At 57.2% G+C, this 12,971-nt stretch overlaps 2 protein-coding genes across 2 annotated transcripts in view; one reads left to right on the forward strand and one right to left on the reverse strand.

The window, feature by feature from the left end:
* Window positions 1-4,147, forward strand: part of CDH23 (cadherin related 23) — a 194,781-nt gene extending 190,634 nt beyond the window's left edge. Inside the window, exons 61-68 of the mRNA XM_064662202.1 lie at window positions 26-146; window positions 319-398; window positions 684-724; window positions 1,025-1,085; window positions 1,484-1,613; window positions 1,695-1,817; window positions 1,997-2,110; window positions 2,987-4,147. Of these exons, the coding sequence (XP_064518272.1) occupies window positions 26-146; window positions 319-398; window positions 684-724; window positions 1,025-1,085; window positions 1,484-1,613; window positions 1,695-1,817; window positions 1,997-2,110; window positions 2,987-3,313 (997 nt within the window). The 3' untranslated portion in view covers window positions 3,314-4,147. The remainder of the gene's footprint in view (window positions 1-25; window positions 147-318; window positions 399-683; window positions 725-1,024; window positions 1,086-1,483; window positions 1,614-1,694; window positions 1,818-1,996; window positions 2,111-2,986) is intronic.
* Window positions 4,148-4,359: 212 nt separating this feature from the next.
* LOC135417774 (prosaposin-like) lies at window positions 4,360-12,640 on the reverse strand. Its single transcript, XM_064662214.1, has 15 exons — window positions 12,501-12,640; window positions 8,742-8,866; window positions 8,377-8,454; window positions 8,164-8,289; window positions 7,765-7,959; window positions 7,136-7,279; window positions 6,816-6,872; window positions 6,600-6,608; window positions 6,376-6,483; window positions 6,091-6,177; window positions 5,799-5,982; window positions 5,546-5,715; window positions 5,387-5,467; window positions 5,134-5,241; window positions 4,360-5,054 (listed from the first exon to the last, which is right to left on the reverse strand). Exons 1-15 carry the CDS (start codon window positions 12,559-12,561, stop codon window positions 5,019-5,021), a joined length of 1,569 nt encoding a protein of 522 aa, XP_064518284.1. The 5' UTR covers window positions 12,562-12,640; the 3' UTR covers window positions 4,360-5,018.
* Window positions 12,641-12,971: the final 331 nt, after the last annotated feature.

The following is a 12,971-nucleotide window of genomic DNA, read 5'->3' on the forward strand; positions in this document are numbered from 1 at the left end:
GCCCAAGCAACCCTTCTCTTCCCAGGGTTATTCAGATGATAGACGAGAACAAGGAGCAGTTGAGGAATCTCTTCAGGAACTACAACGTGCTGGACGTGCAGCCTGCCATCACTGCCCGGGCGCCAGACGACCTCTCAGCTCTGCAGGTAATGGCCCGGCTTGGCCTGGAGATGCTTCTCACAGGTGGGGCCACGTCCCTTTTGATGGGGACTGGTCATGGACTGGAGAGATGTTTCACCCTCATAATTTCGAGTGCGTGCCCACCACTGGGTGCTGGCTCCATGCCAGAGGTTTCCACCACCCCTCTGTCTCTCCCAGATGGCAATCATCGTGCTGGCCGTCCTGCTCTTCCTGGCTGCCATGCTCTTCATCCTCATGAACTGGTACTACAGGACAGTGTGAGTAACACCCAAGCTCTGCCCCACCAGCTGCAATGTCCCTGTGGGCTAGGGACCCACGTGGCTGCTCCCAGCCCTGGAAATGCCAGCAAGCAAAGGAGGGCTTCAGCTTCCCAACACCTCTTCTTCCAAAATATATCATTTTAATGCTGACAGCAGCTCTCCCCTTCATGCTTACCAGCCTTATGGTATCCCTGTGTGAAGGGTTATTGCAAGTCTGTGTGTCACTCTCCTTTTCAGCATCTTCCTTATTTTCCGTCCTCATTCACTGTGTTTCTTTTGCAGGCACAAAAGGAAACTGAAAGCCATAGTGGCTGGCTCCACCGGTGAGCAGTGTTTGGGGTGTCCCAGCTGCATGAGAGAGAGGGTGCATGGAGAGCACAGAGGGGGAACACAGGGAGAGCGGGGGATACATCAGCAGTGATCCTGCCCAGCGAGGCGTGATGGTGGGAGGCTTTTCCCAGCATCCAGGCTTTGCATTATCAGCCACATCCCTGAGTGTTTCTCACACCACTGGTGCCTTTTTGGTTGCACAGTTTCCCTCCCTGGTAAAGAAGTGTCACACTGTGATTTGCTGCCCAGCCCACTGACGGGCTGTGCTGTAACCGCCGTCCCTGCCTTTGCAGGAAACAGAGGTTTCATGGACATCATGGACATGCCAAACACTAACAAGTACTCCTTTGATGGGTGAGTGCTTCCCTTCCTCTCTAATGGGCAACCTCCTGGGGTTGCTGACTGCTCCCAAGAGCAGCCAGAGGCATTTGGAGGTGGAAACCTGATGTCTCGCTGCTCTGCTCTGTGTGGAGTGCAGCTCTGGCCCTGGGGCACGTGCTTGTCTTGAGAGCTTTCAAAGCAAAAAAAGCTTGTGCTTTCTCCTGTGAGTCCATCTCTGCCAATCCTGGCCAGGTCTGGGGCCAGCAGAGACGATGAGCAGGTGTTGGCACACATCTGGATCCAGAGCAGCCAAATTCCTACCTGCACAGGGCAGGAGGAGGCAGCACAACCTCAGCATCTGGGCTCTGGATGGAGTTAGGGATACTGCTGCTCTTTGCCTGCGCTGATGGCTGTTCCCCTCCTCTGGGCAGGGCCAACCCAGTGTGGCTGGACCCCTTCTGCAGGAACATGGAGCTGGCGGCACAGGCGGAGCACGAGGACGACCTGCCCGAGAACCTGAGCGAGATCACGGACCTCTGGAACAGCCCTGCCCGCACCCACGTGAGACACAGCCCCCGCCAGGACACATCTCCCCACGCTTGTCACCTCTGCCACCTCCTCAGCTGCTCTCTCCTCCTGCAGGGGACCTTCGGGAGAGAGCCTTCGGCCGCCAAGCCCGAGGACGACCGCTACCTGCGCGCAGCCATCCAGGAGTACGACAACATTGCCAAGCTGGGGCAGATCATGCGGGAGGGACCCATCAAGGTGAGTGTTGGGTGCAGGCATCCCCCACCGAGGGGTCTTCTCCTACTGCTACACCTTCCAGGTCCGCAGCGGCGGTGCCCGAGGGTGATGTCGCTCCAAAAACTGCTGGCATGAGGCCAGCCTCCCTCCCATCAAACTGTGTCCCCTGGGTAACCCCCCATCTCTCCCCCTCCACCCAGGGCACTCTCCTGAAGGTGGTCCTGGATGATTACATGCGCTTGAAAAAGCTCTTTGCCCAGCGGATGGTGCATAAGGCCACCGCCAGTCAGGGGGACCGCTCCTCGGTCTCGGAGGTAGAGGGGTGTGCGTGGGCATGGGGAGGTGCTTGCCGTGCCCTCTGGGATGCAGTGTGTCTTCCCGGTCCCACAGGCTGCAGTCACTCCATGTGGCCTTGATCCTCATCACCCAGTGGTCCCCCGGTTCTCTGCTTTGTCAAAATGAGCCAGATGTTGGTTTTCCACTGAGACTGCTGGTTCCCCACAGTGCCCCAGCTCTCTTGACCCTCCGTGTTTCCTCTGAGCATCAGCAGCACTTTCTTCCCTGGTCTGTTCCTCCTGAAGGAGGACCCCTCCTCTTTGTGGGGTGACATCTGTCCATCAGCTCTTCACCTCTGCCAAGGCTGGCCAAAACTGGGGGGGAACATCTTCCCTCCCTTCTGCTCCTCTGAGCCTGTCAACCCAGCAGGTTTTTGAGGCAAAAAAGGTTGGGATGGAAGGTGCTGGTGTAGGAAGGCTGGTGTGGGGAGAAGCAAGCCCTTCTGCAGCCTTCCACTCCTTCATGGAGAGCAAAATGAGGGGCAAAGAGAGCATCCATGTGTTTATCCCCCTCCAGCACATCCAACTCCTTTTCCTGTCTGCCTCCTGCCCCACCACCCTCATACAACCCAAAATCCCAACCTGGGTCCAAACTCCTCCTTGGCCACTGCAAGGGCTGCTGCAGGACACAACCCAGCTGGTGGCCAGTGCCTGAGCTGGGACATCCACCCAAGGATTGAGTGACCCAGCTGGAGATCATGTCCTGGTGATCCTCATCACCGCACTCTGAGGGTGCTTCAGAGGAGGAGGGCCTGTCCCTCCTGGACTCCAGCATTGCAGGAGGTTTGGAGCCAGGGGATCCAAGAGCTACTCTGGCCACGGCGGTGATTCTCCCACTCCATGGCTCTTTTGCAGCTGATCCAGAAGGAGCTGGAGGAGGAGGAGGAGGAGCGCAGTCCCAGCCAGGGCAGCCTCCGCTTCCGACACAAGCAGCCGGTGGAGCTGAAGGGTCCCGACGGCATCCACGTGGTGCATGGCAGCACGGGCACACTGCTCGCCTCCGACCTCAACAGCCTGCCCGAGGACGACCAGAAGGTGCTGGGCCGCTCGCTGGAGACTCTGACCGCTGACTGCGGGGGCTACAGCGACCACAACGCCCGCACTGAGTCGGCCAAGTCCACCCCCCTGCACAAGATGCGGGAGGTGATCATGGAGAGCCCTCTGGAGATCACTGAGTTATGACGAGCGGCGGTGGCGGCAGTGGCGGTGGTGGTGGTGCTCCTCTAGGCAAGCCGGGGCCGGCAGGGATGAAGCACAGACCAGGGGGGGCCGTGGTGGGGGCCAGGGGCACCCCGAGACCGGTGCTTGGCCCCTTCTTCCCCTGCAGAAGGAGTCCAGGCTAACCGGTGCAGATCGCTCCAGCAGCCTCGGAGAGCTTGGCCCCGGGAAAGGGCTCTCAGGACCGGAATGCTTTTACTCACCTGTCATTTATCCATGAAAGCATTAAATTTTTTTTTTATTTTTCTTATTAAAACAAAGGAAAAAAAAGGGGTTTTTTTTTAAAAAAAAAAAAAGGAAAAGAAAAGCTAAACGAATCCAATGAGTTCAGACGGACGGGGGGGAAGGTGCAGTGAGGATGGGGATGATGTGCTGCTGCAGCATCCCTGGGCCCAGGCTGGGGACCAGCAGCTGTCACATCTCGACCACGGGCATGGGGAGAGCCGGGGCAGTGTGGGGAGAGGCCGAGTCCTTTTTGGCATTAACGTCACCTTTCTGGGAAGGAAAGACCCAAAAAAATAGAAAAAAAAAAAAAACAACAACAAACCGAAGACATTTCTCCATTTCGCTGGCTTTACCAAAACTTGTTACGATGTCAAAAAAGAGAGAGACTGACAATAACTGGGGCTTCTGGATGTGGAGTGCTCGTGCGTGTCTTTTGTTGCCCTTTTCTTTCCCCTTCTCTCTTGCGTTTGGGTTTGTTCTTTCGGGGGTTTGTTTCCAGTCGTAACCTTGTGGAGAGTTTCGGGCACGGTCTGTTACGGGACTCAGAAATACACTGTCTATGGCTTTGGGTAACCTGTGTGTTGTCCTTCCTCCCCAGATCCATCACACCCAAATCCCCTTTCAAAGAGAAAACCCGCTTACCCTTAATTCACCCCTTCAATTCATCATTTTCACGAGATGCTGTGCTGGGTGTTACTGTGCCCTGGATTTTAGGGGAAGCATTAAATGTCCTCTGGGTTTACCCACACCCCCAGCACAGAGAGGAAGGAGACAACCAGTCAGGCTCACGGGAAGAGTTTATTTGTGATGAGATGCTCCCGTGCATGCTCAGGACCAGGCACTGCAGGCGTGCCCCCACGACGGTGGGGAGGGACGAGCCAGCACCCCGCTGCCCCTCACCACCAGAGCTGGGCCAGCACAGAACCCCCCACAGGAATGGGTGCATGGAAGTAAATCTTTGCACCCAAACTCACTCATTTCATATTCAGGAGATACTTAGTATATATGATATATACAATATGTTTATATATTAAGTATCCCCAGATCTGTGGCATGAGGCTGCTGCTGGCCTGGAGTGAGGGGCCTGCATTTGGGCAGCAGAACCCGGTGCAGCCCACAGGAATGGCTCCACATTGCAGGATCTGGTTCAGGGTGGGATGGGGCTGGGGATAGAGGTGGGGATGGGGATAGGACTGGGGATGGGAATTTTTACACCCTGAGAGACGTCAAGGATGAATCCCCAATCCTGAAAATACTAACGAGTCCCTTAACCTGATTTGGAAATCCAAGCCCCAGGGGTGGAAAAGGAAGTGGCAGAGGCAGCTGGGGTTCCCCACAGCCCTCCTGCCATTGTCCTCCATGGGTGCAGGCACGTCCCAGGGGAGGGGAGCCAGGATCCTGAACCAAACGGCAGAGGGAGTCCAGCCAGCTGGGGAGATGGCTCCTAGTTCCATATGTGACGCCGGCAGTGTGCGACGGCCTGCGGGAGAGATGGGGAGGGAGGGAGGTGGGATGCAGGGACCCCCAGCCAGCAGAGCAAGGACACGACTGACACTTACATTGCACTCGACTGCTGTGGCCATGTTCTTGCACCAGTAGTGTGGGCCCCAGGCACAGGGGTCCGAGCCCAGGAGATCCTCCTTGCGTGAGTCGCACGCTCGTATTTTCTGCATTGCGAAGGAAAAGGGTGAGAGGGAGAAGAAAAAACTTCCATGAGCACCCTTTGACCCCCCTGCCCCTCTCCCATACCCCGAGGCTTGGACAAAAGGTGCCCATCTTGGTCTGTGCTACCCCAGGGATGAGGACACTTACAGTGCAGACGAAGGTGGGGTCCATCATCTGCACGAAGAGCCGCACTGCCGCGGGCTCGTACTGCAATATGAGCGCTTCACACTGGGGAGGAGAGAGGGGGTGAGCCCGGGGGGGTGTCAGGCGGTCCCTGCCAGGCAGGGTGTGCCCCCCTCAGCTCACCTTGCTGGTGAGGGGCATGGGCAGCATCTCACAGCCCTTCTCCAGCACGTTGCCCAGCTCCTCCAGCGTCTCGTTCTTCAGCAGCTCGTTGTCGAAGTAGGTGATGACGATCTGGCAGACGTTGCAGAAGGCGCCCGCGCTCACCGCCAGCTGATCCAGCGGGGCAGCCCCTGGAGGACACGGAGCATCAGCACCCACCTTGCTCCCCAGGGTGGGAGTGGGGTCTGGGTGCCAGCCGGGTCCCCCAGCTCACCCAGGAGGGTGTCCCCGCCGCGGGGGCAGCAGTGCAGCATGGTGCACACGGCGGCTGGGTCGGTGGCCTCCAGCAGCATGATCACCACGGCCTTGCCGTAGGAGTTGACGAAGTCCTTGCACTGCCCGATGACACCGTGGGGCAGCATGTAGCACACCTTTTCAATGTCATTCACCAGTTGCTCCTGCCGGAACAAGGCAGAAGAGGGAAACCCACACTTCTCACTGCCCTTTAGGCCCCCCCCCCCCCCGTCTCAGCCCTCCTGCCCTCAGAGCGCAGCGGTGGGACTCACCTCCGTCATGTTGTTCTCCAGGAGGCTCTCGGCTGTCCTCACAGTGAACTGGCACACCTCACACAGCGGAGTGTTCCCCACCTTGTCCTGTCGGGACAAGGTGGTGGGATGCATGCCAAGCCCCCTCAGAGCCACCCTCATCTTATTCAGCCATCAACCCCCATGTAAGACATTCCCAGCCTTGGAAAAATGGAGATGCTTGAGGAAATAAAATGCAAAATAAGGTTCCCCCTTCACAGTGTTTAGATTTCAAGGAGCGTGGCAGAGTTGGGGCACCCCACTTACCCCCAGCATGCTCAGAACCTGTGTCACCTTCTCCGTGAGCAGCATGTGGAGGGGCAGTGCAGAGGTGGAGGCACAGAGTCCCAGTTGGCCACACAGCTCCATCGGGTCCTGAGGAGGGAGACATCCCCAATCAGGTGGGCATTGCCCCCTGGGAGGGTGAGCCTGCACCCTCCACTTCCCCGTGGAGGGAGATTTCAGCCCGTTAGGGCATGGGTCTCACTTACCTCAGCCTGCTGCCAGTGGACGGGCCATAAAATGGCAAGAAAAAATGAAAATAAAGAAGAATTACGGTGGTTGCAAGCCAGAGAGAAGGGGGGTGAAATATTTTAAGGTTTGTGGGAGTTTAACTTTAAAAAGGGAGCATTTGCTGATGAGCCCCCCCACCCCTCAACCGGCACCCACTCACCCCTGGCACCCCGGAGAGCCGCTCACCCTCTTACCAGGTACCGCAGGAGCTGCGCGGTCGTGTCCACGTACTCGGCCAGGTAGTGCTTGCACTGTGAGAGGGAGACATGGCATCAGTGCCTGAGAGAGGACGCCCCACCTGGGCAGGCATCTGCAAAAGATGCTCCCATCCTGCAGTGACATCAAGGAGGAGGAGGAGGAGAAGGGGGCCCATCCCTGGAGTGTTCAAGGCCAGGTTGGATGGGACCCTGAGCAAACTGGTCTAAGTGGCAGGTGTCCCTGCCCACAGCAGGGTGGTGGAACTGGGTGGCCTTTAAGGTGACTTCCAACCCAAACTGTTGTGGGATTCCCTTACCTGCTGTGCCAGAGCAGGGCTCAGGCCCTCACACACCCACTCAGCACGGGCCACCAGTGTCTGGGTGAAGGCAATGTTGGCCCCCAGCTCCAGCTGCACGGCTGACACCAGCTGCAGGCAGTCCCCACACACCTCTTCCATGTCCTGCAAGATATAGGGACACATCAGTACCTTCTGAAATAAAACCAACCCCTCCCCAATGCCTGCATTTTCAGGGCTGGGATTTAAATGCTGGTTGCAATTTGAGGCAGGTCTTTGGCCAGCATCTCTCTGGTTCCCCCTGCATCCTGCAACATCCTCCAAATTGGTGAGACTCCAACCAGAAATTATTTCAGATGTGCAATAGTTTTAATTTTAATTTTTTTATCGTTGTTAATTAGGTGATGCTTAGGGGATTCTCACCCTTGAACAGCATCAAGACAGTGGCACAGGTTGTCCAGGGAAACTGTGGCTGTCCCATCCCTGGAAATGTTCAAGGCCAGGTTGGATGGGGCTTGGAGCAACCTGGTCTAGTGGAAGGTGTCCCTGCCCATGGCAGGGGGTTGGAATGAGATGATCTGTAAGGTCCCTTCCAACCCAAACCGTTCCATAATTCCATGATCAGCAGCATTCTTCCTGTGCCATGGTACCTGGGCCTCCCCACGAGGCAGGTCCTGGGGATAGAGCAGGAGGGGCACGTTGGCCATGAAGGGGGCGACCAGGTCAGCGAAATCCTGAGTGGACCCTGTGGGAGCTGGTGGTGGCTTCTGAAACTTCAAGGCCCCCGTGGGTCTCTCCCGGGGCTGGCACAGCCTGATGGTCCCACACACCACCTTCGGGTCCGACTGGGGGAGCAGAGGGGTGGGGGCTTGAGGCTGCATCTGCCCCATCACCCTGCTCCCCCTGCTCCATCCCTGGGTCATTTCCATCCCCATCATGTCCTTCAGAGGGTTTGTCCCAGGCTCCAAGAGCCTCCTTTGCTCTGCAAGCCCCCAAGACATCCCAAACCACTGAGAAACACAAACCCAGAGGTGTCCCCTGCCAGTTACCAGCACTTGCTTGCCCAGCTGGGCGAGGATGAGGATGCCGGTGTCCACCATCCTCTTGCACTTGACAGACCAGTCCTGGAAGGGCAGGTACTGGCATCTTTTATCCAAGAAGAGCCTCAGCTTTTCCTGCATGACAAACGGAGAGCTCAGGGCCTCAGTGGTGGTGGTGGGGAAGAACAACAGCCCTCCATCCCCTTCCCGGCCGTGACCCACCTCAGTGCGGTTGTCCTGCAAGATCTTGCCCATCACAGAGACGGCCACCTGGCACAGGTGACATGGGATCCCCTTCTGCTGAGAGAGAGGGGACATGTCAGGACGCTGTCACAGCACCCAGACCCACCACTTGCTCCCAGGATCCCAAGCCTCCACCCCAAAAAACATCCCACCAAGGGACACTTGGGAACATCCTGGGACACCCACTGATTTTTTTGCCACTCATTCCGCAGACACATTGCTGTCTGAGGGCATCAGATGCTTTTCTGGGTGCCCAGCACTGGGACAGGCAGCTGGGATTCTCCCCCCAGTTTTGGGGCACTTCTCCCCCACCCACCCAGCTCCCCTGCTCCCAGCACGGTTACCCCCAGGGCCTGGTCCCAGGCGGTGAGCTGGCAGAGCTCCAGGGCCCCACACTTGGCCGCCGTGGTCACGTCGCGGCACCAGTCCTCCGGCCGCTCGCCACACTCGTGGAGGGGGCTGGCCCCGGCTGGGAGTGGGGGAGAGGAGACTGTTAGCCCACAAGGAACCCCGAAACACCAAACCAACCTCCCCATCTGCACCTCAGTGAGCTGAGAATTATGCTCCTCACCCTCCCGCTGTGATTCCCCCTCAGCTCCCAAAACGGTGGTGCGGTTGTTCGGTTTATAAATGATTTTTTAAGCCCAACAAAGGTCGGCTTTGCCAGGCCACTGACTGCTGCTAGCTTTTCCGATGGGATGCCACAGTGTCACAAGCAAAGGGAATTTGGGGCTCATCCTCAGCCTCACGGCACCCTTTGACAGGCTGCGGAGGCGGCTGCTTATAAAAGCGGCAATAAAACCTTGAAAATTGAGCAAACCCGGGGCGCCAGCGCTCAGCCCCGCACGGCAGCTGGATAGCCACGCCACAGCTCCCGGCAGTGATTGCGCAACCCCACTTTTGGTGGGGTTTTGTTGTTTTTATTTCCTCCCGACGACAGCATTTTCTCCTGACGGCAAATCCCCGGCAGGACAACGGCGGCATTGCCCTCCCGAGCCGCCCCGGCAGCGCGGGGCAATGGCGCAACACCGGCCGCTTAATTGTCACCTTGGTGTGTCAGGACTCATTTCTGATGGGGTGAGTGCTTGTTCCCACCGGGAACTATGCCCACCCGGGATGTGGCTGGGGAGGAGCCGGCAGAAGCCAAGCCCTTCGCTGCCTGGCTGCGCCGGGAAGCTGGGGTTGTGTGGGGAGCAGCACATGAGCAGAGGGACAGACAGACCCTGCTGCAGACCCTCTTGCACAACTCCACACTCTCTAAGCATTTACATCCAGCTTTTCTGCCCCAGCCCTGGCCATGTGATTTTGCACAGCAGGAATAAAGCCAAAGGCAGAAACTGCTCCTCCAACCCACCCTGCCCTTAACAGGTTTCTCCCCCAAAAGTTGCTTTTCCTGCATGCTGGATTCTGGCAACGCCTTCAGCTCATCCATGAGAGAGCAGCGTGAGATGCCCTGGGCCACCCTGGAAACCTCACCTTGAGTACTGTGTGCAGTTTTGGGAAACACAATTTAAGAAAGATATTTAAGCCCTTAGAGAGGAGGCCCCCCATTTAAGCCAAAGGAGGCCACAAGGATGGAGAAGGGCCTTGAGGGGAAGCCGTATGAGGGCACTTGGCCTGTTCAGCCTGGAGGAGACTGAGGGGAGACCTCGTTGCAGTTACAACTTCCTCATGAGGGGAAGGGGAGGGGCAGGCACTGATCTCTGCTCTGTGTAGACAGGACCCCAGGGAATGGCCTGAAGATGTGTCGGGAGAGGTTTAGGTTGGATATTCGGAAAAGGTTCTTCCCCCAGAGGGCGGTTGGGCACTGAACAGGCTCCCCAGGGTAGTGGTCACAGCACCAAGGCTGGCAGAGCTCAAGGAGTGTTTGGACAATGTTCTCAGGGACATGGTGTGACTCATGGACATGGTCCTGTGCAGGGCTGAGGGTTGGACTCGATGATCCTTGTGGCTCCCCTCCAGCTCAGCATATTCTGTAATTCTGTGGAAAGTTGCTGGAGATGGAGGAGGTGGGGAGAGGACTCCCGAGCCCCCTCCATCCCACCTGCTCCCAAAAGTGCTGGCACAGCTCGGCAGGTGCCAGGGGGTGGTCCAGGCCCATCAGGCTGAGGCAGCACTGGGGCAGGCATGGGCCCCAGGGCAGGGTGAGTCCCCCCGGATTCCCGCACTGCCCACACACCTCCCCAGCAGTGCGATGCTGCCCTCGCCCCATCAGCTGAGAGGGATGTATTTATTTTTTTAACCCTTGCTCTTGATCAGGGCAAACAGGAATGGCAAGTCAGTGGAAGCATTAAGGGGCAGCACCAAAACCAAGGAGAGGGGAGGCAACAACCCCACAGCTTTTTTTCCTGAGCTGGCTCCACCTAACACAAGGCATCTCTCGCAGCCTGTGTTGGAGTCCAAACCCCAGCAGAGGCATGGGGGGATTTGAGCAGTCTAAAAGACACCAGTGGCTTGGTCCTGCACTTTTCTGTCTCATAGTGACCCTCAGCTCGGCACTTACTCCTCACCCTGTTCAGGCAATAAGTGCTGAGCCAGAAAAATAATTAAGACTAATCACAGCTACCAACTGCTGAGAGCAGGGGGAGCTTCCCCAGGTGGAAATTACTGCCACAGGCAAGCAACCAGGGCAGCTGGTGCCTCGTGAGCTCTCCTTCACATTTCAAAGCTGTGCTGGACCCACCTCATGCTGATGGGTAGCCAGGAAGAAGGACAGTAGACAGTGCCATTTTTGGCAGAGGAGTGAGGCAGGGATGCTCTCATGCCCCTGTGATGGTCCCAGGCCAGTCACAACTGCCCTATTCCTGGCTGCCAGGCCCCTGGGATGGGGTGGGCTTTTCTCAGGGGGATACAGCACCAAGCTCCAGATCCAGCAAGGCTATGCCAGCATTACATGGAGCCTCAGAACGTGCCGGCCGAGCCGGCAGAGCCTGGTGAGCCGGTTGTGACGTAAAGCCCGGGGGTGGCAGCGTGGGCCCTGGTGCCCCAGTTCCTGGCCTGGTGCACACCCTTGTTACTGCAAAAACCATAAATACACTCTTCCCAGCTCCAAAACCCTTCTCCAAGGCCTCCAGAGGCCCCTGGTCCTACAGCACCACTGTGCCGTGCAGCCAAGCCACGACTGGGTTCCAGGGCAGGTGTCACCCCAAGCACGGACGTGCCGAGCGCAGGCAAACTTTCCTGCTCTGCCTGTTGCTGGCTGAACACCTGGACATGTACCCCCCAGCCCTGCAGGTCACGCATGCGCAGTCACAGCTCCTCCACCACAAGGCCTGGGCAAGTCACGTTGGAGGAGTCCAGTGAGTAATCAGGGTGCAGGAGAGGTTCTTCCCTCTGAAAGCTGGGGGTTTTGCCTATGACAGCAGGGCTACACAGTTTCCTGAGAAATTTTCCCTGGAATAAGTGATTTGCCCTCAGGTAAGGACCTGAGGTTAGAAACAGGTTTCTCTGAGCTCGTTTCCTGGGGATGGGCTGGGGGATGGCTAAGGGACAGCAGCATAGGCTTGCCTGCAGGAGGATTCACACACAGATACCCAAGTCCCAGCAATGAGAGATCTCCAAAGGTGAGTAGGGCTGCAGCATGTCACCCATCACCCTTCCCGGAGGTGGGCAAGCCAGACCAGAGGCAGGTTCCTGCCTCCCACTCCTTGTAAAAGGCTCCTCAGAAAACAGGTGGCTTCAGGGGGTACTGTGGTCACTCTTGTGACAACCAAGTGGTTCCCCCAGCTCACACGTTGGCAGCCAGGCCCCAAGACCAAGGGCAGCAGAGAGAACAGCCCCTCTCCCCCTCAGCTGCTGAAACACCCCAGCACTTGGCTTCCCTCCTTCCCGACAAAACAACAGTTCCACCTGAATCCCAGAGAAGGGAGGGAATGAGCCCCTTTTCGCACTATCAGCTTTAAGGGCAAACATTCCAACACTCACATCCAGGTGGGTAGAGCAGCCCACGATGTCACCTTCCCCAGCTCTCCTCTGCCCAATTCCAACACCATAGAGGAACAAGAAAGCACATTATGCAGCTTAGACACTACAGCTGGGAATAGTTTTGGAATTCAGAGGGGATTTCTGGGCTCTCCGAGACCTACCCCCAGGCCTGGCCTTACCTTGGTAGGAGCCCAGGCACACAGAAACGATCAGCACCCATCCACTCCATTTGCTCTCCATGCCGTTCCTAAGATAGTCCTCAGTGGCTGGTTCCTCTCCTATGCTGCTCCCAGACTGAGGAATCTTGGAGGGGTTGGGAGAAGCAGTGAGAATCCACACCTACGCAGGGCAATTACCACACCCCTTGCCTTACACCTTGATTATAAAATCATCACCAGGCTGCAAAGAGAGGGAGGGACCAGAGGTATTCCCGGGAGGTCAAGAGCCCAGAACCTGCTGCTCAACACTAGCCTGGGCTGCAGAGGGTGGGCATGGACAGGGAAAACCATCCTGGAGCCACGGGACAGCACCATGTTCCCTGTATTTAAAAGGCATTTATTTTATTTATAACAAAGCAAGGGAGGAAGACAAAAGGGAAGCCCCAGTAAGTGCAAGTCAGCAGGGAAGGCCGGTATCAAGCGAGTTCCTCA

Source organism: Pseudopipra pipra, chromosome 8 (genome assembly GCF_036250125.1).
Source record: "Pseudopipra pipra isolate bDixPip1 chromosome 8, bDixPip1.hap1, whole genome shotgun sequence".
Classification (NCBI taxonomy): domain Eukaryota; kingdom Metazoa; phylum Chordata; class Aves; order Passeriformes; family Pipridae; genus Pseudopipra; species Pseudopipra pipra.